General features: G+C 42.3%; 2 protein-coding genes across 4 annotated transcripts; both read right to left on the bottom strand.

Annotated features, from left to right (window-relative positions):
- Positions 1-779: 779 nt before the first annotated feature.
- On the bottom strand, positions 780-13,312 carry glipr2 (GLI pathogenesis-related 2). Of its 3 annotated transcripts, none has more exons than XM_064306888.1 (12): positions 13,152-13,312; positions 8,611-8,637; positions 6,486-6,695; positions 6,178-6,255; positions 5,767-5,964; positions 5,277-5,387; positions 4,886-5,095; positions 4,462-4,539; positions 4,072-4,269; positions 3,492-3,710; positions 2,112-2,189; positions 780-1,814 (listed from the first exon to the last, which is right to left on the bottom strand). In XM_064306888.1, the coding sequence occupies exons 1-12, from the start codon at positions 13,168-13,170 to the stop codon at positions 1,651-1,653; spliced, it is 1,590 nt and encodes a 529-aa protein (XP_064162958.1). In that variant the 5' UTR covers positions 13,171-13,312; the 3' UTR covers positions 780-1,650. The 3 variants fall into 3 exon arrangements, with proteins under 3 accessions (XP_064162958.1, XP_064162959.1, XP_064162960.1); XM_064306889.1 differs by having other exon boundaries at positions 5,310-5,387; XM_064306890.1 differs by lacking the exon at positions 13,152-13,312 and adding an exon at positions 11,334-11,479.
- Positions 13,313-15,110: 1,798 nt separating this feature from the next.
- im:7150988 (Golgi-associated plant pathogenesis-related protein 1) lies at positions 15,111-23,861 on the bottom strand. The gene is made up of 6 exons (XM_064306891.1): positions 23,670-23,861; positions 21,144-21,188; positions 19,604-19,813; positions 18,722-18,799; positions 16,606-16,755; positions 15,111-15,709 (listed from the first exon to the last, which is right to left on the bottom strand). The coding sequence occupies exons 1-6, from the start codon at positions 23,686-23,688 to the stop codon at positions 15,702-15,704; spliced, it is 510 nt and encodes a 169-aa protein (XP_064162961.1). The 5' UTR covers positions 23,689-23,861; the 3' UTR covers positions 15,111-15,701.
- Positions 23,862-27,332: the final 3,471 nt, after the last annotated feature.

Raw genomic sequence — 27,332 nt, 5'->3', positions numbered from 1 at the left:
CAAGGACGACGTACCTGGGGCCCAGTGGCGGGGGGAGGGCGGACGGTGGGGGGTTGGGGTAGGAAAGGGAGGGGATTCATTTCTGTGTCGCGCAAAAACTGAAAACAAGCTGGAGCGCCCTGCCCTGCCCCCAGCCTGCTGTTACCCTGCCCCTCACCCGCAGCTCCCCAAGCTTAAGCACGTCAGCGGAGGTTAGCGCAGAAAACTCGCTCCTTCCATCCCCACTCCCTCCCTCCCTCACTCCCTCACACACTCTATGACTTCTACTGTTTTAGTCCTGATTATTTCAAACATTTTTATCTGGCTTTGACGTGTACATAGTCTGCTTTAAGCTACAGGCCTTTTAATTCTACGGGCCAGTAGTGTTTTTCGGATGCTATTACACAGATCATGTTTTTACCTGCAATATGTTTGTACAGCTGTATATTTTACTGAAGTAGTTAAGTACCTTGCTCAAGGGTACAACGATAATATCTCGGCTAAGAATCAAACCCGCAACCTTTGAGTTATGAGCCCCGTTTTCTAACAATTATAGTACACTGCCGCCCAACACTGGCCCATTGTGTGGTCAAGAAACTGTACTCACATTTCAAACTCTGTTTGGTGTGGATAACACACCTGTGTACAGCCAGGCCGCATTGATGACACAATGAATTGCCAGAGACAAACGTATTCAATCGCAGGGCAAAACACAAAGGTTAGCTTACTGGATGGAGTTTTACTACTCTTTTGCTCGGTTATCGCGCTCATTCTGTGGTCAAACAAAAGGAGACAAATGCTTTAACCTTTTAGCTGATTGTATTTATTTTAAAAGGTACAAATGACACCAAGCAGATATCTTTCTGGAACATTCCCTCAGATGAACAACAACGGCAGAGAAATGTGAGATCATGTGAATCCGGTCTGGACTCATAGTGCTGATATAAAGCTTTTCTGTTCCTGTGGGGATGACAGAAAGAGGAACCCTACTCTGTGTGTGTGTGTGTGTATGTGTGTGTGAGAGAGAGAGACTGTTTATTTCTATTGGTGTTGTCTTCTATTGCTAATGAATTCTGCTTGTCTTGTTTCATTGTTAAATACTTTGGCAATATTGTTATATGCACAAATGTCGGTAATGAAATACCGAATTGAAAGAGAGGTAAAAACGTGCAATTATTTATTTTTGTCAACGAAACAGTATAATCATGAATGGAAATACTGTCTGCCTGAGAGAGACCTATTTTTCCAATTACAGTGATGCATTCCAAGTATTTAACAGAAGCTCCAAGCTGCCATCTAGTGGCTATTTTGTAAGACAAGTAAACTGTAAGAATTTGTTCAAAATAAGAGCATTCAAGGTTCAATTCAAGACAGACTTCAATGACAACAGCATAACACTTTGACGTGCTGGATTGCTAAAACACTCTCTCATGCACACACCACTGAAGCAGATCAAGAGCTTCGCTTTCAAAAATTTGAAAATAATGATTAAAAGTTTTAACATCCTGCCCATTATGTTTTATTGTAAAAACTAACACATAGAGAGAATTGTAACTAATTATTTTTTAAAATATATATATCCTACAGTGTATTTACTGTTGGCATGGCAACTCCTATCACATGGCTTAGTTATCTGTTACCCCGCCCTCTTTCCTTCATTCTATTTGACATCTATTTTGTCTTCTTGGCCAAGACGTTGTCACGGTAGTAGGCTTTTTTTGGGATGTTCCCACAGGGGTCGTAGTAGGCCACAACAATGAACAGGCCCTGGCCATTGGTGGCCAGCCCGATGCCTACATTTCTGGAGTATCTCCACACCATCTGAGTGAAGAAATCTATGGAGAGAGCACAGGAAAGCGTGCGCTGAGCATTTTGACACAAAATGGCCGCCCTGCAACACCCAGGTGGGTGTTACACAGTTGTGGCAGTTCAGGTGATTTTCACCTCATTTACTGTAAAGCACTTTGCAATCAATTGAATGTGAAATATTATTATAATTGTTATTATTATTTTAGAGATGGGGGGGGGGGGGGGGTTATTTTGGCTGCTCTTGGCTTCTGAGAAGTTATCTTATGCAAAAAGCATATTTGAATATGAAATGATATCTGAGTGTGAGGGTCACTGCATCATACCTGCTCCACTCTGATACCCAGGAGAGGAGAAGTCGTACTTCTCACTCTCTTTGTACCAGACCTCGGCTACTTCCAAACCTGCAGGGCACAAGAGTTTCATCATTATTATTTCTGCTGTTGTGCTTATGGCTTATTATGCTATTTATGCTGAGTATTGGGGTTACTGTACCTCGTAATCTTTATCGTCTCAAAAAGGGCCACCCTCTGAGTGAGGACTCTCATTTAAATAAAATGACCAAAACATTATAAAACTTTTATCCAGCTCCCACAATGGGGAAGCTATAGTTCTTGGGCTGTCAACACACTAGTAGATGTACGCGTGTCTAAATGAGACGTAATACACTAAAGACGTAAATCGGACGTTAATCTGATGCTGTACGAATATGCAATGAAATATAAGAATCCCATTATTACCACGGACGTGAAAACAAGGTGTGCTTTAGCTCTACACCTAGTATAGTACCATTAATCAGACTTATGATACTGCATTAGCCTTAAACAACCTGAACCTAGCTTGTTAGCATTAATTAACTGTACACAAACGTGTTGGCCTATCCTTGCCACACCAAATGACTTCAGAAGAAGTCTAAATACAATACTGTTTGAATATTAAACAGTACTGACCTAACACTTGCAGAAGCATTTTGCTCTTTTTTTTTTTTTGTTCACTAAAAAGGTAAGCTACAACTGTTCATGTACTATAAATATAATGGGGGTGGTTAGTCCTGCAAAACAAACAAATGTTAGGTTATGTTCATTACAAAAAGGGCTAGGCCTGTCAACATACATCACTGATTCAATGAACCAAAAAGCTCAAAGATGCTTTTTCAGATCCTTTTTTCTAACTCATTAGCGATATGCTTAATTGTCTGGGAGCCAGGCTGCCAAAAATTAAATGCTAAATCCCACATTCACCTTAAAGACCCTGTGCAATCATTTAAAGTGTTCTTTAATCCACAGAATAAGATGGGCCTAGTTTAACTTTTTTTCAAATTCAAAAGTATGTCATTGCTAAGTACAAGAGCTGGAGGTCTGGCAATTTAACTTCTGATTGGCAGTCCATTAGATGGTCACACTGCTGATGGGTTAAAATGTAAAACATAATGTTACTTGCCACATGCATGGTCGCCCAATGACCAAATCCTCCATGGTTTGCAGTAAAAGAATCATTTTGCTTTCTGGATGAAAAAAGCCTATTTAAAATCTGAATCTGTCATAATATTTATGTTTGTTGATTCTTTATTTATAAAATTAAGAATTATTAGAAATAATTATTTTGATTGCGCAGGGTCCTTAAAGGGCTATTCTCCAAGCGCCCCACCCTCTGATCCACACCAGTAACAGAACTTTTATCAGGCCAATGATGGAGGCAAAATGCACCTGTGGGGGGCGCTGTGTTGGAACTCCAACGGTTCCAGAAGTTCTGCCCATATTCCTCATCGCTGTTCTTCAGAGTTTTGATGGTCACCAAGTAGGCAGCCCAATCCTGCGCCTCCTTGGAGAGGGCAGGGCAAAGCTTCAGAGGCTCCGCCCCATGCTGCTTCCGATAAGTGTTCTGTGCCTCTAGCAGAGACTGCCTGAATTTTTTCAGCTCCACATCTTTACAGATCCAATAGGTAAATAGATTAGTAGATAGGTAGGTAGATGGACTTTTAGCCACTGAAATGATCTTCTTGATGAACAGATATGTCATATTTGAGTACCAATCTTTCCTGGTCATTTTGAGTTCTTTAAACATCACCTCATCCTTATAGATGCACATAGTTTATAAACAATCACCAATAATGTATATTCAGTCAGAACAACCTCATATTTACAGTTGGTGGATGGATAGATAGATAGATAGTCAATAGTCAACAGCAGCATTACAACAAAATAAGTAGTCTAGTAAAATATAAACACACCCCTACAGATGGGGAGCAGCTATATACCTATAATATAGGGTGATACCGAAGTATACCTGCTGCGCCCTTCGGCTTATCTTCCCCACGTTCCTGCGTGGATGTTCCCGCGGGCAGGACGTTCTTCTCAAAAAAGCCCTGGTTTGTGATGTTCCCTGCAGGGTTGTACTGGCCCACCACAAACACAGTGTTTCCGTCGGTGGCCAGACCCACTCCCACCTCCTCCGAACTCTTCCACACCACCTGGGTGAAGTGCCCTGTCGGGGACACCAGGGGGCGACATTGTCAGCTTCATCACATTGGCTAAGCGCTTCAGAGCTGCTCTTAGTTTCGACTAAAAGTTAATAATGTAAAATATTTATTCAGCACATGGCTTTAGCCTTTTTGTCTAAAACCCCACAACCTCTCATTTAGACATTTGTCTACACTCTTATTTAATTTGAAGTTACCAGTTTTTGATTGGAATCCCGATTTGCTGAAGTTGTAGTCTTTGATCTCACTGTACCACTGTTCTACGGCCTCCTTTCCTGCAAACAGTCAGATAATGATGATGATGATGCTGATGATAATACAATAAATATATAACACTCTAAAACAGTCACTTAGAACAATTGGAGAACTGTACACACATAGGAGAACGGTGAATATTTATAGCAGTCAGTATTTTATCCCAAACCATTTGGCCATCATGATAAACATATGACACAAAAAAAATTAACTTAGACATTTGCACATGATTGCGACATTTAGTCGCATACCATGACTGTATAAATATGTCATGACTTTGCATAATAAATTTGTTTTTTTTATTATCCTGAACTAGTCACTCGACCCCTTGTAGGAGGAATTGCGATCTAACGGCTCGCTGCGCACCAGTAAGTTTCTTGGGGGCGGAGCTCCAGGAGTAGTACAGATTCTCCCCGTTGTTGGTGTTGCTGTGCTTCAGCGTTTTGATGGACAGCAGGTGATCCGCCCAGGACTGCGCAGATTTGCACAGGTCTCGGCTCAGCGTCAGCGGCGGAGCGCTGTGTTTCCGGCGATACGCGTTGTGCGCGTCCAAAAACTCCTTCTCAAAGCTGCCGTCTGCGTGAACAAAGCCAAGAAACCAGCCTGACTGTGACTGTGAGACAAAAAAAAAGGTGACATCCGTACACAGGGACAGGTACACTGAGAGAGAGACGGGGGGTTGCAGTGTCTCTGGTATCGCAGATCTCAAACCGAAGGCTTGACTGGAGGATTAGAGGCAGACAGAAGAGCCACTGACCTGGCCGAGTGACCACGCCGCTTTCTTCCTTACTTTTCACGGCAGTGTCCTTAAGGACCACGTGAGTGACCTTCAGCTCCCTCAGTGAATCACAGGTGGACCTGTAGGGTTCTGGAGGGACGATTCCAATTAGGGTCAACCAAATAATGGAACAAATTAAAATCATCAGAGGAAATGTGCAAAATTGTAATAATGAACTATTGCTATTTGGCTCTAAACAGAGAATTAGGCATGGGTTCTGCGTAGATTTGGCCGATAGCGATGCTAAAATTATGCTTTTAAAATGGTACCAGTGCCTATAGAGTGCCTGAGTTTGTGGTGGGGCACAAAATAAAGGGCAAAAAATGGCATTAAAGTGCATATTTTTATCGCACTGGCAAAGAAATTTAACAATCTTTTGTGAAGATTGTTATGAAAATATGACTCTATCCTGTTGCAGGGTGATAATGGAGTGTAATGGGTTTAATGATCTCAGGTTCTGTCCCTTCACCTGCTGTGCCCTTCGGCTTATCTTGCCCACGTTCCTGCGTGGATGTTCCCGCGGGCAGGACGTTATTCTCAAAGTAGCCCTGGTTGGTGATGTTCCCTGCAGGGCTGTACTGGCCCACCACAAACACAGTGTTTCCGTCGGTGGCCAGACCCACTCCCACCTCCTCCGTACTCTTCCACACCACCTGGGTGAAGTGCCCTGTCGGGGACACCAGGGGGCGACATTGTCAGCTTCATCACATTAGCCTAAGTGCTTCAGAGCTGCTCTTGCTAATAAAAATAAATCATGTCAAATGTTTACTCAGCACATAGTATCCAAACCTTTGTGTCTTTTTTGGCCTAAAAAACAAACTTCTGGTTCAGATCCTTAACTATTAGATGACATTGTACACAATATTTTTTTTAAGGTTACCAGTGTTTGATCGGAATCCCGGTTTGCTGAAGCTGTAATCTTTGATTTCGCTGTACCAGCTGTCTACTGCCTCCTTTCCTATAAAACATGCAGTCATTAACAAAGCAATTATTTTTAAAAAATACATAATCAACACGATAAATACGTAACAACACACTACAAATGCACTTTAAATTTGTATATATCATTTTGTTATATCAAAACTGTATACATGTATTTCACATTTTTGTAATAAATTAGTCTTTTATCCTGAGCCAGTCACTCGACCCCTTGCAGGAGGAATTGCGATCTAACGGCTCGCCGCACACCAGTAAGTTTCTTGGGGGCGGAGCTCCAAGTGTAGTACAGATTCTCCCCGTTCTTGGTGTTGCTGTGTTTCAGCGTTTTGATGGACAGCAGGTGATCCGCCCAGGACTGCGCAGATTTGCACAGGTCTCTACTTAGCTTCAGCGGCGGTGCTCCGTGTTTCCGGCGATACGCGTTGTGCGTGTCCAAAAACTCCTTCTCAAAGCTGCCTTCTGCGTGAACAAAGCCAAGAAACTGTTGTGACTGTTATGAGATGGGTTTGCAATGCTGATTCATGCAAAAACCGAAGCTTTCAACCACATCTGTCACCACATTAAGACATGTTTTGATGTATAAGATACCTTTACAAGGGACTGAAGTGGTGGGGAGATCGCACAGAAAATATGAAGCATGCTTCCCTTTGGGCCGTCGTGGAGACTGCTTCAGATTTGAATATTAGGGACACTAGATGTTGTAGAAAACCATCTACATGCAGTGTCCTTTTGGGGAGAACTTAGGCATTTTAAATGGTGTTTAATATTTGTTACATAAATTAATTTTACTCATCGACGTGTTTGACAGTGTTTAATATTAAATGTGTTCAGCTAATCTGCTTGCTGTGTTGAGGCTCACAGGCATTTATGATAAGCACACACCAGATTGGTCTGTATAGTAGGCTATTTGCTTTGTAAAAGCTTACCTGGGCTTTAAGAAACAAATAAAAGCAGCTTTCCTCAGTGATGAGAAGTTGCTTGGGTATCAATGTTTGCGCAGTCTTTTTTCATAAATAAAGCCCCGTTCTTCATAATCTGAGGATGTGGCCGGTCTCACATTACCATTGGAAATGTGTTTGCTTGATTAACATTAGTATGTGCAGAAAAAACCTCCATGCCTACATTATAAGGCGTTTTCATTTACTGTTAGTTATTCCTCCCGTCTGTTACAATGTACCGACTAGGTCATATGAATGTTACATCGGACTTCTTGTACTTTGGTTTAAATTGTATCCAACTTCATTAAGTTATGAATTGACTACTTACGGGTAATGACTACTTGCATGCCAAAGCTGTTTTTAGTAAAATTTCATTGTGCTAGGCCAAATATTTTATGAGTAAATGAGCAAAATCCATGTTTATACGGACTCTCCTCTACTTCTATGTACTTCTGTGTATATTAAAAAAAAACCCTGAGTTGAGATATTAGAATACAAGTGTTACAGACAGTTAATTAAAGGCAATTGTGGTTAGTGCATCTGGACGAACCACAGAAGTTTTGCTAATTAGTAAAAAAAAAACAATGTATACAGTCCGTATTCATTTATTAGTGCTTTGTAGTCTGAATGAGTAAGCATGTCATACTGTTTCTGACCCTTTTTATGGGCGTCTCCCACTGCAAAATTGTGAATGAGGCCGTTTAATGTATTATATATCATAAATGTATGGCTGTGTGAATAGAAACAGTCTTTGTAAATCAGTCACTAGTGTCAGTATCTGCGACCACTGCAGCACCGCAATACTGCTGATGTTTTTGCGCTGTGACTGTTTCATTGGTAAACCTGGCCCCCTGTCTCTGCTTCGTGACCTTTCAAGCTGTGTGACCCGCACAGTGACGTCTCTGTGTACAGAGAGTACCAGGTGTCATTTCCCCACAGAGTGCTTTGAAGGTTGATGTGGTTTCACCCAGGCCAGACCATGGTCAGGACGGCAGAATTTGCTGATGCACACTGAAGACCCACCCACCTCTTTAAACTGCATCTTGGCTCTCATACAATCCCCACAGCCTAGCACTTTAGTCTGTTGTAATGAGTAATTATGTTTCTAATGGCAGTTTTTGTGGTTTTCTTTTGATGTGGCTCGATATAGATGCAAACTCAATGTATTCACAATATGTATTTGGGTTCTTGGTTATCACAGTTAACTTGCTTCAGTGCTTTAGTGATGTTGTGCATGTTCTCACTGGTCTGGGAATGTTGTAAGCAATGTCTGGCACTGCTTATGAAACTTGCTTCTAAATCTATCTATTAAGTTGTGTTTATTAAATTGTAATGAGTATAATGTAAATGCAATGGTAGTGAGACTTTTTAAATAGAAAACACAATGTAAAAAAAAAAATAATGCTGATGGAAGGAAATATAGGATATGAACATACCTGTCATGGTTCTGTTTTTCGTCACTACTGCAAGCCAAAGAAAAAAGAACAGGAACATTAATTAAACGTTTCTGCCAGGCCATCCAAGGGTTTGTGGGCATGTTGGGTGTACTATGAAGTTTCTTCCTCCCTTCAAAAAAAGTATAAAATAATATATCTATATCCACATTTCACCTGAAAGAGAAAAGGCTACTGGGAACATTAGCATTTCCATTATCACAATCACAGCGGCGCTCTCAGCCAGTGAGAGGAAGAGTACAGGAAAGGTTAAGACCTGCCAGCGAATATGTATGCCAAATACCTCCCCCTCGTCTCCACCCCCCCACCCCCCGCAGCCCTGCCCTCAGCTCTGTGTTTCTTAATCTAAGTGCAAGGTTAATAGCAGCAGCAGACCTTTCCACACCTTATTTCCCGCACCTACAGTGTACACAAGCCTAAATGTGTATGTTCTTAAGTGCATGTCTTAACACTACCCAACCCATCCTCTCCCGTGCTCTTCCTCATTCCCAGCTCAGTACTAATAGTTGGAAAAAGGCCAATCTCCCTCCCCCTTACTACCCACGATCCTCTGCATCACAGCTCTGCACAGCTAATAATCAGCTGAATTACTAGCCTGGGGTTAACTGACGAGATTTGATTATGATAACCATGACGATCCAGGAAGCTGGGATTTGGTGGGGTGGGGTGTAGCTAGATGAGAGAAAGTGATGCAGTCTGTCCAGATGCCACAGTAGGCAGCTGGCCCCTCTTCAGTGAGGCACTATAACATCAAAGTCAAAGCCACGCGTGGTCACTTGTTCAAACCAGCTATCATTATCATTTCAGCCCGCTGCCTGCTATTATTTTCCGTTATTATTTATGTGACTGCTGTGGGCTGCTAAGCAGCTCACCGGTGGTACTCCTTCAGCGAGCAACACGGTTTTGGATCGAATCCGGCCCAAGCCACTGGTGCCTGCGGCTGGGAGCCTTGCAGATTTGTCTTTAAATCACACAGTGCATGTACTGGAAGGGTTCAGTCTGTGGGGATAGCAGCCCTCATAGCTCAAGCGACCCCGTCGGCTGTCCAGGCACCCGTGGTTTTCTCTCTGCACACGCATACAATTGGGTCTCCTCCCTCCCTGTTGTCCACATGCCCCCCGGCCTGTGGCTGCGATGTGAGAAGAAGCAGCTGGCTGGCACCGAGTGTTTCGTGAGTTGCCTTCACCCTCCCAGGTAGTTTTCACAGTTTGCGAATACTCCAAATTTGGGCGGAATTGGAGATGACAAATTTATATTTTTTAAAAATAATAAAATTCATGCACTTGCTGTTCTGCCTACTGCACACATTTGGTTACCACACCATTCTATTGAACGTCTACCCCATAAGCAACGTGCACAGTATTGCACTAGCGCTGTAGGGTGCATTATAATGTTCCTCTGTGTGTGTGTGGGTGTGGACGGGTGGGGGTGGGTGGGTGTGTGTGCTTGTCTGTATCAGGCCCATACTTTAGTCCCTTTGCATTATTTATATTATTTATTATTGTTGTTGTCATCATGGTTGTCCTTGTCATTATTATTATTGTTGTTTAACTTTGTTTTGCACCTTTCATACAATGCACTGCAGCCCAAAGTGCTTCACAAGTTAATGCACATAACAGATGGTCCATTGAACGTAGAATACATAAATTATGGTGCATTAGGCTGTTGTCAAGCTGCGCTGCAAAGACGACACTCATTAGTGGTGCGTACCAGCAAACAGAAACAAACAACTGCGTCTGTTTGCTTTACACAGCTCTTATTCTGGTTTATTCAAATAATATACAGCATTCCTATTTGTAAATATGGAGTATCCTGAAATTATGTATTTCTGCAATAAGAGCAGAAATAATGAGTATATTTGCAAATATATTGCACATTGCTGCAATATCTTGATGATATATTTTATTTTACTATATCACCGTATATTTGATTTAGGGTTTGGTAGTTGATATCTACTGAAGCTGATTGCACCTTGCAGGTGAGTCATACAGTAAATATGTTTTGTTCATTTTCACTGTGTAATCAGTGCACAAAGGAGAATCCACTACGCGCCTGCTTCCTCTATTAAGCATGCTAACAGGGTCTCTGCTAAATGATCTAATTCCTCCAGCTGTTTATGCTCAAATGAGCTCTGATTGGATCTGATCTTGGATGTTTGTTGACAAGAAGCGGTGTATCGATGCAGTATTCTTGCTGACTGCTCATTTATTTTTATAATATTTTATAATATTTAATCTTAAGTCTAATATACCTTCTTAAAGTTATCCAGCCTTGCAATATGAATGAACAGTTTCTGCAGTAACTGTATTGCGGACACAAGCCTCTACAAAGGCAATAATCATCAAGACAAGTGCACTGAATTGATCTCACTAAGAGTCAGACTCTCAGCAGGTGCAATAAAATCAGCAGAACAGAGATTCCGGCAAAAGCCATTTCCACACAACAAGAGCATGCAGGGAACAAATGCTGACAAAACCGCGCTGCCTTCCGCGCGCTATTTACACATACACACTCAGGCTGCCGGTGTGAAATCACACACCTGAATAATGACCCTAGTTACTGTACGTCTCGCCTGCCTCTGCCAAGCGCCTTCTCCGCATGGAAGGCTGTGATTAAGGAATCATTCATCAACATTTTCGGTAGCATCCATCATATTACGTACACAGACAGACACACGCACACACACACACAGCCCGTGTACACACCTGCTTCACTTCTGCTTCCTTTAAGGCCCCGTCAGCTTCTGCGCTTGAGAGTCTGCAGTCTCTCGCTCTCTCTCTCTCTCTCTCTCTCTCTCTCTCACCCACTCTCTCTCTATTCCCACGTATGTACTGCAGTTCTATAAATATTAAGGGCACTAGAACCTGTCCTTATTTTATCCCACCTAAAAAAAAAAAAAATAACGAAAAACACACTCGTGCAAACATATACACATACACACACATATATGTAAACGCACACACATGTACATATACATGTACTCACACACCGTTCTCATTTGTACTTTCTCTATAAATGTCAATAATGCAAGTAATCAGCCAATCAAATTTGCCATATTCATTACAGTGCCCCCATGGAATACTTCCCATAGTGAAAAAAATGTTAAAATTGAAAGTCAGACTCTAAGATTAAACCACTTTTGCCTGATTGGAGTCTAAATCTTAACAATAGAAAAGTATTTCCTAGTAATATGAATATATGCTCACACAACGTTTGGGAATCAGCAGAAGAGCAGAACCTATCCCATGGCCCCCTTGACCAAAAAATACAACACTGACACAAATGCATGCACATGCAGATCTATGCTTATACATGCATGTATGCACACACACACGCACACACACACACAAACTGTCTAGTGAACAGAAAAGTGCATGAAGAAAGAGTTTCATTTTGAGCTCCTGTAAGTAGATGTTGTTTCGACAACACTGCGTTGCTATGTGTTGTAGTGTTGCAGTGGTCACAGATTCCACTTCCTGTGTTGCAATCTGCCTTCAGAATAGGAAGTACAGAGAAGGGCAACAAGCCTGTGCCCAGGTATTAGAGGCAGGAGTGTAGCATGATGGTTTGGGAACTGGTCTTATAACTCAAAGGTTGTGGATTAAAATGGCGACTCCCCCGCTGGGAGCATGGCACTCAAGCTGAACGCAGTAGATGTGCACACTGTGCTTTTAAGCATAGCTCAGCTCAGCTTTGTGGCTTCAGCGTTCAAGCTGCACTCTGTGTCATCAGTGAGACACCCCTGATTTGAAAACGAATGTGGTGACATAATAGCTCCTCCATCTTAAGATTAGCAGGTAGCTGATCTCACTCGTTGTCCTTCTGTCTCAGTCAGGAGACTGAGGCTGAGGTCACAGTCTTCTGACTGAGATATAACGAGAGAGTAGCATCCATCATTTCACCGATCTGAAGTGACTACTGATCGACTAAGTGAGGTTTTGCCTGTAATGGTTTCGTCTGATCATGTACATCATGTGAAGGAAGGGAGGGTGGTTCTTGAGGGTTTTGGGGCTCAACCAAGAGAAACCCTGCGAGTTGAAAACCCGAAGAGTTCAGAGTGTAGAGATTAACCGCAACCTGACTGAGAGTGCCGCTCTGTGCCACACCCCACTAAGGCTCATTTATACTTCGTGTGGCTGTGCACGACACATTAATCTACTTTAGACAAAAACAGCTCTCTGCTCAAGGGTCTGGAGCAAAAATTGCATACAGCCCCAAAACTACCCCAGCTGGGCAGACCTAGACTTGTATCTGACCGCCAAATCGCCCTCTACCTCTGATTGGCTACCATTGCATTCCCTAACTCTCAACCCACTTTGATTCCCGAGTAATCCCTGTACTATTAGTAGTTCTCAGTTGACGTTCCTTGCTAAAGGACATTTTAACTTACTAAATAAGCCAGAGCTAAGTGCGGATGTCCCCGAACACTGAGGAGGCATGAGAACTGAAAGTGTGCAGACCTCACGCGTGCTCGCGTCATGCTGCAGCCGTGCAGCTCCGGTCGGATTCGTGGCTTTACTCACCCGAAAAGCTGAACGCCATGTTCAGGGGATGACGAGGAATCGGTGCCGATCGGGTCGTGAGAACTGGTCGCAGAAGTGCAGCACCTTGGTCCGTTGCCGTGGCAGGTGTCAGTGACTGCCGTTGCTGTGACGGCGTGCGATTAGGCGGTGCAAAGTCACAGGAAGGAAGCCACGCTCGCAGAGGGGGAAACCAGTGGCAGTTCTAGTAAAGAAACCGCATGTGGAGAAGCATGATCCAGCTCTGGTCTCAACAGGGGATCCACAGAGATTTCTCACTATTTACTACTAGTAATGCAGTAGAACCTCAGAGACATGGGTGCATCGTGAATGACGATCGTTCAGAACTCAGAATTTTGAAAGCGATTTCAAAATGCACAAATATTGAAGAATTTGGATCCTTTATTGATCTGAATAGTTTTGTCGTTGTATTCTTTTTTAATTAGGCTGCTCTCATTTTGTGGCTGTAAACCTCAGTTTCACAACCAGGCCCCTCCAGCTCAAACAGAATACTACAACTCACCTGATCTACAGCCGTCCAAAGTATTCTCATGTCACCCCCCTTCTCACTTGCCTCCACTGGCTACCTCTTGCGGCTTCCATCAAATTCAAAACCTTGGTGCTAGCCTACTGGGTTGCTAAGGGGACTGCTCTGGCTTACCTTCGGCGATCATCAAACCTTCCAGAAAAGCTAGACCCCTTCATTCTGCAATCTCAGCATGCCTGGGGCCTCTGGGTGCCTGCATTTCCAGGTCATGCCTGCTGTCTGTCCTGGGCCCCCAGTGGTGAAATGACCTCCCCACATCAGTCAGAACAGCAGAACCACTTTCCACCTTCAATTGCTGACTGAAGACTCACCTCTTCAATCTCACACTTTGGCTCACCCACCAACTCTCTCTAGCGGTTCTTTTACCAACAGTGCGACTATTGTGGCCACGATAAAATTGCACTTCCATTGATTTTGTTGTTACATTGTTTGCTATTAAAATTTTTGCATTGCAATCTTGGTATTTTCTACATCTTAGTTAAACCTGTTTTCCCTGACAGGTTAAACTAGTTCACTGTCTATCCTAGGTTTTCACATTTGTGGCCTCTGAGTGTTTACCTCCCACCTCTAGAGTTTCCACCACAAATATATCATAACCACCTTGGGGAGAGGGTGGGGGACATTTTAAGGCATAGAGTACATGACTCAGTGGAACCAGAACAGGGACATTGTGTATTGTGACAGACACCCACCCAAGCCCACACCTTGAATTATGAAGACTCACCTGAGCAACCTTTCACATACAGACCTATCAGCCCTCACAGAACAGAAACCAGGACAGGGGAGGTGCCATCTTTTTAAAAGGTGGGTTATATGAAACATGGTTTAGGGAGAAAAATTAACAGAGAAGGGCCTCTGTGCATTACCTCTCAGATTCTGAAACATGGCCCTGATAATGTACTGGCAAAATGAGCAACTTTAGGGAAACTGTGGTGAAACTGCCTTGACTTGGCGAGTGTTGTCTTTCTGCAAATATGGACACTAAATCTCAATATGAGAATGCACTTGTCACACGCCAGTTGACACCCCTGAGAGGGACAGAATAGTCGGACACAGGGTGTTACAGTAATTTCGGTTTTCACCGGTGTTTATTGTCAAAAAAGAGAGAGAGAGAGAGAGTTTGCTCATTTAGTGAAATGAACAAACAAATGGAAAAAGTCTCCTTTCACCCTCACGAGTTCCAGAAAAAAAGAAAAAGAAAGGCAAGATAAATCAAAACAGCACCACAGTTTTTCAGCCAGGCTTCCTTGTACTTTATTGGCTCTCTTGTACTCCACTCTCGGTTTCCTGGTATTAGCCTCTTTTTTGTGGAAAGTAGGCACACCTTATAAATGTAACTCCGGTTTGTGTGCCCACTCAATAAGTAGGCATGGCTCCAGCCAACCAATAACAGTGTTGCTGTTATTGTTTAAAAAAAAAAAATTCAAAAAAAATATTTAACCCTTTAACAGTGGCAGTGGTTGGCCTTCTTTTTGTTTCCAAATGTAGCTTATGTGTCCATATATTTCTGCATATGAATTATATTTATTTGCTTGATTTGTTCGTTGCCTTTTGCATATGTTCCTAATTACACAAATAAATACATCGCTCGGCAGAGCTGGCAGTTAAAGGCTTAATAACCAGTGAGGCAGCATTCTTCCCACAGAGTTCCAGAGAAGGGCAAAGATGAAGGCCTATAATTTCACAGTCGAGGCACATTTGTCACACAAGGCGCTGGTGAATTGAAATGGGTTGATTAGTTTGGAGTGAAAGTGAATATGATCCTCTAGTTTGAAAAGCGACAGAGAGGGTAACATCGGAGTCATGACGACTACAGTTCTCATTAAAACAAGACAGTGAGGACGATGTTTTAACCATAGAGATGACAGTTCTTTTGTCGAAAAAGGACGGGGTGATAATTTCAATAAAAAGAAGCCCATTTTTTAAACAAATTCAGCTCCTCTGGCCTTAGGCCTCTTCGCTGTCACCCGTCACATGGTTTGCCACCTCTGATGGATCACAGGTGCTCATCCCACTGTGGGACAGGACACATGAGTGAGGAAGGGTACAAATAACCACGAGAGACAAAGATTAGAAACATACAGTACACAAAACCACTCCGAACAACATTTGCAATTTACAGAAAACATGTTGTGAAAATAAAGGTCAATGGTAATAAGTAATCTCACACAATCTAATCATTTTATTATTGTTGGATTTTCAGTTAGCCTTTTATGCTTAGCCTGAGTGCACATCCCTCTTCTGACTTCTTTACCAGTACTGCTATACTACTGGTGCCCATCATAATTAATGACACAACTCTTGCACTGCAGACTATGTACTAATATCCTCTCTCCAGTGAAGGACATATGTGTGACAATATGTCTATTATAGTATTGTTGTTTTACACTGATGATTTGTTTTTATAGTAAGTATAGTATAGAAAGTCATGTTCTGCATCTGCACTAGCATTCATTTGTAATTTTATTATTATTATCATTTTTTTTTTTTTACAAATTAGCTTTACTTTTAACTGTTAACTGTTCACTGTTCACTAGCAGGCTACTGCAGTGCCGATTTACCAATGCTGATGGATGACAGCTGTACTGACAGTAGGCCACTAGTGGGCACTGTATGCTAGCAGACTAGGCATTGTGTGCTCTGGAAAAAAAAACGGTCTGTTGAATAAGCAAATTAAAGCTATTATTAAAATGAAAAAATAATGTCTAATGAACACCTGAGAGTTGTAATTTTTAAACCTCTTGTGCTAAGTACCAAAAAAATAAATAAATAGAAAAACAGTGGCAGTGATCATATCTACCTATTTAGACCCACTTAGATTCTTTCATTACTTGTTTTATTCTCTCCAAAACGATTGTGCTGTCACCCTGTGACCTTTCATGCAAAGCACACTTTTCACATTTAATTTACCTGCTGGCAGGACGTTATTTTCAAAGTACTCCACAGTGGTGATGTTCCCCGCAGGGCTGTACTGGCCCACCACAAACACAGTGTTTCCGTCGGTGGCCAGACCCACCCCCACCTCCTCCGAACTCTTCCACACCACCTGGGTGAAGTGCCCTGTCGGGGATACCAGAGGGCGACATTGTCAGCTTCTTGTGCGCTCAACGACGCTCTTCCTACAACACATCTGTAATGTAATAATGTCAAGTAAAGGGGCAGTTCACCCAAAAATGAAATTACGGTACGTTTCCATTTAGCATCTGTCCATCCAGACAGTTTTGTCTCGCGCAGGTGGACGAGTATGAAAGCTGAGTGGCGGTTACGTGACAGAACGCATGACCATCACATCACCACCAGTCAAGTCTCAAACTAATCCGCCTGCACCAGACTTTGTGCAGATATAGACTTCACGGTTGGTGTACTTTGGTAGAAGTAGTAGTTCAATAAAACCATGCAGAAATTAAGCTCTGTGGATGGAAATTAAGCTCATGAACAACTGTGGGGTTATATTTGAAAAGAGATGTTCCTGTTGAATTTTTCTAGGGTAAATTTGTGGCACAATGAAGCCACATGAAAATTGTCCCACGAGGTCTGTTTTATCAGGGTGAACTGCAGCAAATATCTAGAACACTCACATTTCAGCGAGATTATCTGCATGGTCAGATACTGCTCCTGCTAAGTGGAAACATACTTTAATTTTATTTTTGCATGAACAAACGTGAAACAGATTTGAACAGGTGTCAGATCTTGATATGATGTTTCCAGTTTGTGTAACGGCAATGTGCATCGAGACGCATAGCTGGGCTTTTAAAAACAACCGTATGTTGACTAATAACACAAAAATACTACAACCAATACTGTTGTTACTATGACCATTCACTGTAATTATATTTCATTTGCACAGGGCTTTTCATTTTAGGTTGGTTCGCAACCGCAGGGCAATTACTAAAAAATACAGCTGGGGTGCCGTAAATACCGAACATTCTCAAGAAATGAGCCGTGCGGAAAGGCAGTGCTCCAGAATACTATTAGACCAGAAGGGGCGGGGCCAGAGGGACGGTAATTGACAGGCTTGCCACTTGAAAGGCCCGCCAGCACCGTCAGTTGTGAAACAGGGCTCCGCAGCTCATAATCCCGAACAGCCACAGGATTTCTGTTTACACTCTGAACCCAAGAAACCGTCGGGGAGGTTCAAACCAGGGATGTGAACTAACTAACCGCGTAATCGTCCGCTTTAACTGGCCAGTTAAGTGCTGCGCCCCGGTTTCTGGGGTCTGAACTGAGTGGCAGTTTCGTAGCGGTGTATTTGCTGGTAAGAGCTGGTGGTGCATCTTTTGCAATAGGGGTGTGCGACCCTGCTCTCAGAAACCAGGGTTGCACACCCCTATCGTAAAAGATGCACCGCCAGCTCTTACCAGCGTAAATACATACTTTTAAATCTGACTGGTGATGCCTGCTTGAGTTTTTACAGACTCCAGGACATATACAATACATCACATACTGGTACCAAGGATTCATAAAAAGTATGGGCGGGGCATTCTACAATTTTCTGTAAATGATTAAGAGCTGATTTGGCGTTGCCTTTACTCAAGCACTCGAGTTGTGGGCATCATGTCCAGTACACAATAGGCGTATACAAGCTCCATTGGCTTCGCTGGAAATAATAATGAATCACGTCAAAAGGGTGGATGAATTGTGAGCTTGTTTCACAGCAGCAAACCCACTTAGAGGCATCACAAACATTCTCTCTGGAGTCGGGCTAGCCCACACAACAACACTCTTAAAGCTTGTTTTGAGCAGTTACCATGCACTGCAAAAACATTTTTGGATTTCCTGATTACATTGCTAAACTTTTAAGAATCTGCTGGTGAATAGCCCAACAATTAATTTGAGTGATGGTCCCACCTCTAATCAAAAACAAGTCTACTGTTCTCTGTATTTAAGCGATATGATTGGTTCTAGTTATTGAGTGTTTGTTAGCAAAAGGTGCTTGTGGCTCCATCCATGTCAGGGTTAGTGGGACTTCATTCTCCCTACAGCATTTGATTAGGCTATGTGTACACAAACTTTTATTTGGAGTTACCAGTGTCCATACTGGGTCCCGGTTTGCTGAAGTCGTAATCTTTGATCTCACTGTACCAGCTGTCTACTGCCTCCTTTCCTGCAAACACAGCAAAAGAATAACATAATGACAGTGATAAACCCTAATAATGATAAACACACAAAGCACTAAAAACACAGAAAAATGTGTACGAAATGCTTCCCTTAGTCATATTAATACCATCACAAATGTCCACCCATTCATCATCCGTCCATTTTATAAACCGTTACTCCGTTGGGGGGTGGGGAGTGGGGGTGTTGGTGGCTGCAAGAGAAAACTCTTGACTGGCAGTCACCCGATCTGAATCCAAATGAACATGTGTTTCATTTGCTGAAGAGAAAAGTTAAGGCAACTGGTCCCCCAAACAAGCAGGAGCTGAAGATGGCCGCAGTACAGGCCTGGCAGGGCATCACCAGAGAAGATACTCAGTACATGGGGAGGTCTATGGGCCGCAGCATTCAAGCAGGCATTGCATGTACTAAACACGACTACTTTCATTTACATCGCATTAATATGGCTAACATTATGGTGCCCTGAAATGGGGGGGGGCTTTGTATAAAAAGTGCTGTAGTTTCTACATGGTGAAACCAAAATGTACTCAAAACTCAAATTAAAGCCAACAGTCTGCACTTTAACCGCATATTCACTGTTTCATTTCAAATCCAATTTGCTGGAGTATGGACAGAAACAACAAAAACTGTCACTGTCCAAATACTTTTGGACTGCACATTAGATGAAAGTGGGTGAAATGTACAGTATATATTCAAGATTTATATGTAGTAAAATGAGTTTTTTTAAATATCCTGAACCAGTCACTTGGCCTCTAGTCAGAGACGTCCTGTGATCAAACGGCTTGCCGCGCACCTGTGAGTTTCTTTGGGGCGGAGCTCCAGGCATAGTAAATGTTCTCTCCCTCGTCGGTTTCGCTGTGCTCCATCTTTTTGACGGACAGCAGGTGATCCGCCCACGACTGCGCAGATTTGCACAGGTCTCGGCTCAGCGTCAGCGGCGGTGCTCCGTGTTTCCTGCGATACGTGTTGTGAGTTTCCACAAACTCCTTCTCAAAGCCGCTGTCTGTCATAAGAAGACACTCTATTTAGAACATTATTTGCAATTTATTTACAAAAACCAGAGACACTTACAACGAAAGAACACGACTGCATTCGCCTGATTTATGAGCTTCCGTCCCAGACCTGGCTAACAACATTCCCAGACCTTGCAACATATCTAAAGCACTAATGGGGTTAACCATGTTAACCAATGGCCATACACTCATTCCTCTCACGCAGATTAAGAACAAAATATATTAAATATCATAATAACCTCAGCTAATACACAACACACAGTAGTTTGTGCTAGGTGGGGACGTGAAGGGAGCATCAGATGCAGTCTGCAGAGGTAGGTCTTCATCCAGTGCGTGGAAGAGCCTCATGGGTCCCACTGTCCGGTACCTGATAACAAGGCAGTGTGCCCATGTGTGGACAGGCCCTACGGTCTGCAATGTACCTGCTTCGGAATGCACAAAGCAGGTACAGTCCCCGCCAGCTGGTGGCCTACTGTCTACAGGTGCCACTATGACCGCTCGCGCCCCACCCTGTGGGGTTGCTGGTCACGCTCGAACCCTGCCACGGTCTGTGGAAGGTTCTCGGTCACCGCTAACATTCATGGTTGAGTTTGTGCAAAGAACAACAATTAAAGTACTTTAAGTAAAGTTTCAGGCGGATACTGTCATTGCAGGGAACAGCTCATCACGACACACTGGAAGCCCAGGGGCTGCTAATGGCCGGGCTTGGCAGCATGCTAAATACTGTGTAGAACAGGTATCTCCAGGCCTGCCCGTGCAGGTCACCCAGAGAACTGGGGTACTCCAGTCAGGATTATTATTACGGTATTCTTCACAAGGTATGTTCTGTGTGCTTTGTGCCGGGTCTCCTGCTTCTTAGCTTGTACCATGTACTGAGACATCTGTGTTTCCCTAGTGCACACCCTCTCTCCCTACCATCCCCCTGCAGACACCTGTGGTTGGGGTAATAAACCAATTATGTGGTGTCCTGTCTGTCCAGTCCTGTAGGAATTTGGTTATCTGGCCTAGAGGCTAACAGGATTGGCCAGACATTCATTTTGTAAACAATGCTGACGGAGTATCATACTCCCTTAGTACCAAATTTAAATCCCAACAGTATAATTTCCATTTTTACAGTTCTTGTACTATAGTATAGTAGGCGTAGTTGGGAAAGCTGTGCAGTATTTAATGTGGACTGATGAAAACACTAGAAAGTGAGCAAGTTTTATAAAGTGAGAAGGTTTTCTAGCATTAAAAACAGACAGCAATGGAAGAAGAGTTTTGAGTTAGAGAAGCAGACAAGAAAACAACAGACAAGAAAAGAAAATAAAGACTGGAAACCTTTGGTGGATCCCTCATCTTTTGTAGATCCAGTTTTCTTTGTAACTGCAAGACAAACAAAAAACAGGAAAAATAAATGTTATCTGCATTATTTGCATACTATCTCATGGAATTCAAGCATGCTTGCTCAGCAGCAGGCAGAGCTGTTTGGTCAGTAGCCATGGCACTCGCTGGCTTCTGCTCAACAGCTGAACCTAAGAAGGTCTGGGCTCGGTTAGCAGTTGTAACCAACCTGCATTCAAGATACAAAACATTTTCAGTGATGCAAGCGCGAGGCTTCACGAAACCGAAAACGAGCACAACTAGAAAGTGCAAACAACTAGCAAGTGGTACAGTACTTCTTAATTTGAACCAATCTTCTTTTGATTGGCTCAAACAAGCCAATAACTGACAGCTCACCGGTCCTCCACACATTATTGGGGTTCATAAAACCATGCTCTCCTGTCACTAGGGTCTCTGTTTTGTAGCATTCTTGACCTTCCTTTAAGACAGGTTTGCTCCTGTTCAGAGGCACGTAGTCAGGGCAGCAACCAGGATTGCACATCTCTGTGGTGGGCCAAGGTAGGCACAGGGTATTGCTTCCTTACCTGTACAACCACTCACCTCAGCGCACAGATTAAGACGTGTGCTGGAGGAAAATCCTGTACCAGTAGTAAAGGGTGAGGACTTCCCTGCCTTTAGGGACATGTCCAACCCTGTGCCTTTTGAAACGCATACCTCACTGTGTGTTACTGGTGTTTATGTGCCCACAAATATTTACATTATGCAGAAAATGTGTTGTGAAACAATAATATACAATTTAATAATTAGATTTTTGCTGTATTTTCACTCAGTAGATGGTGCCTAAGCCTACGATAGCTACTCTGATGACATATCACTGGGTTGGTGAATACTTTATTTTAAAAGTAAATACTTCAAATAATTAATAATAATCTGGTCCATGTCTGGTTTTCATAATAGAAAATAAAATATCTTCATCTCATGTGTTTCTTACCATTCAGCTTCCAAACTCCAGATTATTAAAGGCTCATGGCAGTTAGGGCTCCGACAGGAAAGGAAAGGCTCCGACCAACTTAAAAGAGTTGGGATTCATTAGAACAGGCGAACAAGTCCACATTCGGTGGGAAACACTAAAGTCTGCTTTCCCCAAAGAATAAAAACAAAAACTACACGAGTGGTTCCATCCATGCACTTATCCACACAAACTTGTGGACGCATGGCTGGGCGCATCCTCTCGTATAATTTCATTTTCGTCTGGTTGCTCGAGGTGGCAGGATTGGTACCTCGCTACCCAAATAACACTGATGTAACCCCTTTTGAATGCGCCGTCTTCTGCTTTCCAACAAGTTTGCAAGTAAAATGAACTGAAGACATGACTTTTGCAAAAGAAAAATTCATGCGGCAAAGACGAGCGTATAATATTGCCGTATTGTGACAGTTGGCATAGGCTACTTTGCCCAAGTGGCGAGACTTAGTGGGTAAAGAACAGTAGGATCAAAAGCATCTGGCCCCTCCTATTAGGCTACTACAGTTTAATGCTACATTTTAATCAAATTATATATTATTTACTTGTAAACTTAAGTATTACGGACAGGCCACTTTTGCAGAGGCAAAAAACGAATCTATTGCCTTACTCGTAGTGCCGACAACAATAGCATTACCGTGTGCATATAAACGTGACCAGTGAGCTTCGTTATGAGACCCAGAGGAAGGATGCTAACCTTGGCAAAAGTGGCATACTTAGGTCATCACACAGTATACGTCTGATTGGCTACACAAGTCTTTTGATTCCCTACTCATTTTGATTCCCCATGCCATCACTAGAAGAGTGATTTCTCTGTTGACCTGTCGTGATAAATAAAGGTAAAATAAAAGAAATAATTAAAGCAAAATGGTTTCCGCAGCAACGCATACGTCTGGCTTGTTTGCTTTTTAAAAAATATATCTATCTACTCGCCCGGGTCCATCTCGAAACTATGAAAGGGAGAGAGAGGTTCCGTCATAGCCGTAGGACCTTCGTCTTAAAGCTCAGACGTAGATACGAACTTCAAAAAACTCCATCATTCATGGTGCACTTGCATTTTTTTACCGACCGATTAGTCTACTCTCAGCCCCGACAGGTGAGTGTCTTCGCAAATCGAGATGAGTTCTGTTGGATCAGTGGTAACCAACTCTGGAGATCCACCGTCCTCTGTTTTCATTCCAACCCTAACAAGGCACACCTCATTCAACAGCTAGAGAGCTCATGGATTTAATTAGTAGAGTCAGGTGTACCAAATTAGGGTTGAAATTAAAACCTATAATATATCAGATCTCCAGGAACTGGGTTGGAGAATCAGTATCAAAAAATCCAACCGTCTTGTTGCGTACACAATACACTAGTTTTGTCCATCTAGACTCTAGCGTCCGTAACGCAAAGCTACAACGTAAAAATTCCCAACGAATTTGGAGAAAGCTGTCCTATATATAATTTTTCTATAAATAATTCACCGGAACTTCCTCAAATATTTGCAGTGATGCACATACCTGTACATAGTTGCCCCATGACAGTGATCAACAAATTCCGGTAGAGAAGAAAAAGTGCTTTTCGGGTGAGTTTGCTTCTACTTAAAAAATGAGTCGTCACCTGAGACGTTTTCTAGAAGAATGAATACACCCAGCCAGCAAACAAGTCAGTGACAGAAGACAGAAAATTCAGCGTTGAAATCTGATACCCTACTGTTACACCATCAGTTTGCTCGTCCAATTGAAGACGAGTGTCCATTCGCAACTTTCTGTAGCCTAATATTGGGAGTCAGATCACATGTCTTCTGGCTTATTTTATTGTAGGCTATAGAAAAGACAGACAAGTGATTACTGATTATTCTGTAGCCTATTTGGGGGACAACATTGTAGAGGTGTTCCCATGCAAACCGTTGCATTAGGGAATGTTATGAACTGTCTGTTGGAGTGCGTATATATGATTTTTTTAAATTCCCACCCATTTTGAGAATTGTATTACTGGCGCACCTCCAAATTGCATCAGTCTAGCTTCAAAGCGATGTAGCCTAGCTCCGAACTTGCGCCGTTTATTGTAATCCTCACTCTAACCCTATCCCTCTTTGGAGCAAGGCCACGACCCTTTTCCAGATAGACTTATCTCACGGCTGCTTTTCACTAGAATTTCTACAATGAGGAAGTTTATAGACTGCACTTCAATCCCGTATTTATTGGTTTATTTCCCGGTCGCAATACTTTACTTTTAACTCTATATCAATAATTACTGAACATATTAACTTTATATACTCTGCTCTATTTCCCTGCAGATAATTACATGTAGCAATAACATAATTACTTTTTTTTTTTTTTTTGCTGATGTATCTCTTCAGAGTGGTTGGGAGGACTGATGCATTGGGAGGGATAAATTGCCTTTAAAATGTTCCCTGTAGGTCAGTGGTGTCAAACTCGTTGCCATGGAGGGCCGTGTGTATGCAGGTTTTCATTCCAACCAATTAATGCTGCCTTAATTGAGTCCAATTACTCATTCAGCCATATGCGTTTAACTGCATTGAAGCACAGAATATAAGAAAATCTTTATTTAGACGATGCGGGTCACCATAGACGTCGGGTCACCATTGTGCACAAACCTGCATCCCTAATTCAGCAAATAATTTAACTAATTATATAATCAAGATCTGAGGCTGGAATGAAAACCTGCATACACACGGCCCTCCATGGCAACGAGTTTGACACCACTGCTGTAGGTCCTAAACTTGACTGGTCTCAAGGGTCAAAGGACGGCAGCAATTGACAGGACAGGGCTAATTGTGACCAGTAGTATAATTATTTGGGTGTGGTCTTGGTGGTTTATGACCTTTTTTTTTTACTTTAAGCTGCAGGAAGGGAGAGGGGAACCTGCCAAGTAGGTTTTGGAGTTGGAGGGGATGGTGCACACACAACAGACAAATCCCTCAGGAGCAAAAATTGAGTTCCCAAACTTTTATACAATAATATTCATTAGAGTTGATTCGGACTCAAATCTAATTTCACAACTTGTGACTCCAGAGAGAGACATGACTTGAGGCTTAACTTATACTTTCACTCCCAAGACTTTGCAAGATGACTCAAAATTACTTTTAAAACATATTTTAAATGTATTCCTGCATTCCAATTTTCCAAAAAAATCACAGCCAATCCGACAATTTTCTTTTGGTCAATTGTAGTGTGCTTAGCTGGAGTTTAAACCTCTAGGCCAGCAGTGCAGAAACTGTGGGACACGACCCAATTTTGGGTTGCGGGAGATATTTATTGGGTTGTGAAATCAGCGAAAATTACAGCAAAAATTGTGATCATCAAATTCTATGACCATAGAATAATATGTGACGTGGTTAAAACTATGGAAAAAAGACTGAGAGATTGATATTGTTAGGCAATGTCTCACACTCATTACTGTTGTCACTAAAGCATTTTTCACAGGGTTTAACCTACACTACACAAGGGGCCACCAGATATAGTAAACCAGATATCAAAATGTGTGACCTGGTGGTGAGTCATCTGAAATTACTATTCAACACCCTCTAGGGTCACAGAGTCTAACAGTCACAATTCTTGGTGGAACACCTCCTCTCTCTCCATTGAAAATAAATTACTTCTGGGGAGAGTGCTGTGGGAATGTCAACACAGGTATTTTTGTGCTTTTGACATTAAAAAAATGTACAAAAAAAGGAATGTACACAGAAATAAATAAAAAAACAGATAAAATCTGCATTTATTTATTGCCATATTCATTTATTTCTACTTCAATGCGAATACTTCAATATCTTGGCTTTCATGATCTGTATGTCACAATGTCAATTCCAGTGTAAAATATAGTTTTGAAGCATTTAAATGTAAGATGACATGGTAGCACTGGAGTTTTGTATGGTTTGAAGGCTTGCCAGCTCGTTCCCTGTTGCCAATCACATAATCACATCAGCTGTGACTACAAGCTAATGTATTTTGTTTCATCTGATTTTACTCAAAAATGTCTTTGGTTTCATGATTTGAATGTCTTAATGTCAAATTCGGAGTACAAATGTGGTCTTAAAGGTTTTAAGCATGATGAAAGTAGCAACGTACTTTCAGTTTCCGAGACCCAGCCCAGTGCAATATAGGCTATGTTAGCTATTTCCCCTATCTCCCCTACACTAATGCCTGTAGCCTACTGGCAGGAGAATTTTGATTTGAGACTGGCTAACATAGCTATAAATGCTAGTCCTGATTATCTTTTCTTTTGCGTGTATGCTTTGTCAATTTGTCCCAGTTAGCTGCATCACCCTAGTGTTCCAACAATTTGGAGGAAGTGGCTTATCGCCTGAATGTTTCGCTCCAAAATTCAGATTACACCATATCAGTTGGACGCCCTTCTCACATACTGCCTTTGGAAGCTGTGGAGAGTTATTTATTAGCTGGTTTGTCTGTCTGTGACTTTGCTCTTTTTTTGGGGTCAGCGAGAGAACAGTTCACTGTTGAATGGCAGAACATGGCATAAGGTGAATATTTCTCCGCCCCTGCCTGTGTCGACCTCCTACTCTCCCACTCTGGGCTTGATTGCTATGCCCAAATATAAAAGCTGTGCCCCTCATTATCACACGGACAGAGAAATAAAGAAATAAATGAATCAAGAAAAAATAAATACAGAAATATGTACAGAAATTAATGAATCAACAAATAAATGCAGAAATACCCGTTCGTGCCAGATTTTATTTATTTATTTCTCTGTATATTTATTTATTGAGTCATTAATTTATTTATAATTTGGGCATTTTTGGTCCTTCATACCTCAAGACCAGGGTTGCAAAACTCTAATCTAGAACTGGGCCTGAGTGATGTTTTTTTTTATCCCACGTTATCAAAAGCAAGGATGAAATTCCTGCGCTTGCCGTTGCTCTTCCGCTAGATGGCGGTGGCGCGACGTTCAGCTGAGACGAAAGGCGGTTGATCCTACGCGCTGCCTCTGACGGACGCGTTTCGGTTGCGAGAAGGAGGGTCAGTGCACATGTTCAGGTCTGTTTGAAAGTAATGTGTTGCCAATAGCAATGCTACAGATCCCTATATTTGTTATTTAGATATAATGTCCATATAGTAGCGTCACAAGTGTAGACATCGTCGCTAAACATGTATCTAGTGTTTTGGAAACACAACAAGAACATCAGACGATACAACGAGCCT

The sequence above is a fragment of the Anguilla rostrata genome, chromosome 14, assembly GCF_018555375.3.
Source record: "Anguilla rostrata isolate EN2019 chromosome 14, ASM1855537v3, whole genome shotgun sequence".
Taxonomy (NCBI): domain Eukaryota; kingdom Metazoa; phylum Chordata; class Actinopteri; order Anguilliformes; family Anguillidae; genus Anguilla; species Anguilla rostrata.
This window is presented reverse-complemented; position numbering and strand designations above follow the sequence as displayed.

Bases quoted from the DNA above. Each gene is read 5' to 3' on its own strand.
- glipr2 (XM_064306888.1), bottom strand. The intron at 6,256-6,485 runs GTGTGCGGCGAG...CATGTTTTATAG, and splicing joins CGCCCCCAAGAAACTTACTG to GAAAGGAGGCAGTAGACAGC. The intron at 4,270-4,461 runs GTAACTTCAAAT...TGTCCCCGACAG, and splicing joins GGGATTCCAATCAAAAACTG to GGCACTTCACCCAGGTGGTG.
- im:7150988 (XM_064306891.1), bottom strand. The intron at 19,814-21,143 runs GTTTCCAGTCTT...TTCTTATGACAG, and splicing joins AGATGAGGGATCCACCAAAG to ACAGCGGCTTTGAGAAGGAG. The intron at 18,800-19,603 runs GTGCGCGGCAAG...CTGTGTTTGCAG, and splicing joins CGCCCCAAAGAAACTCACAG to GAAAGGAGGCAGTAGACAGC.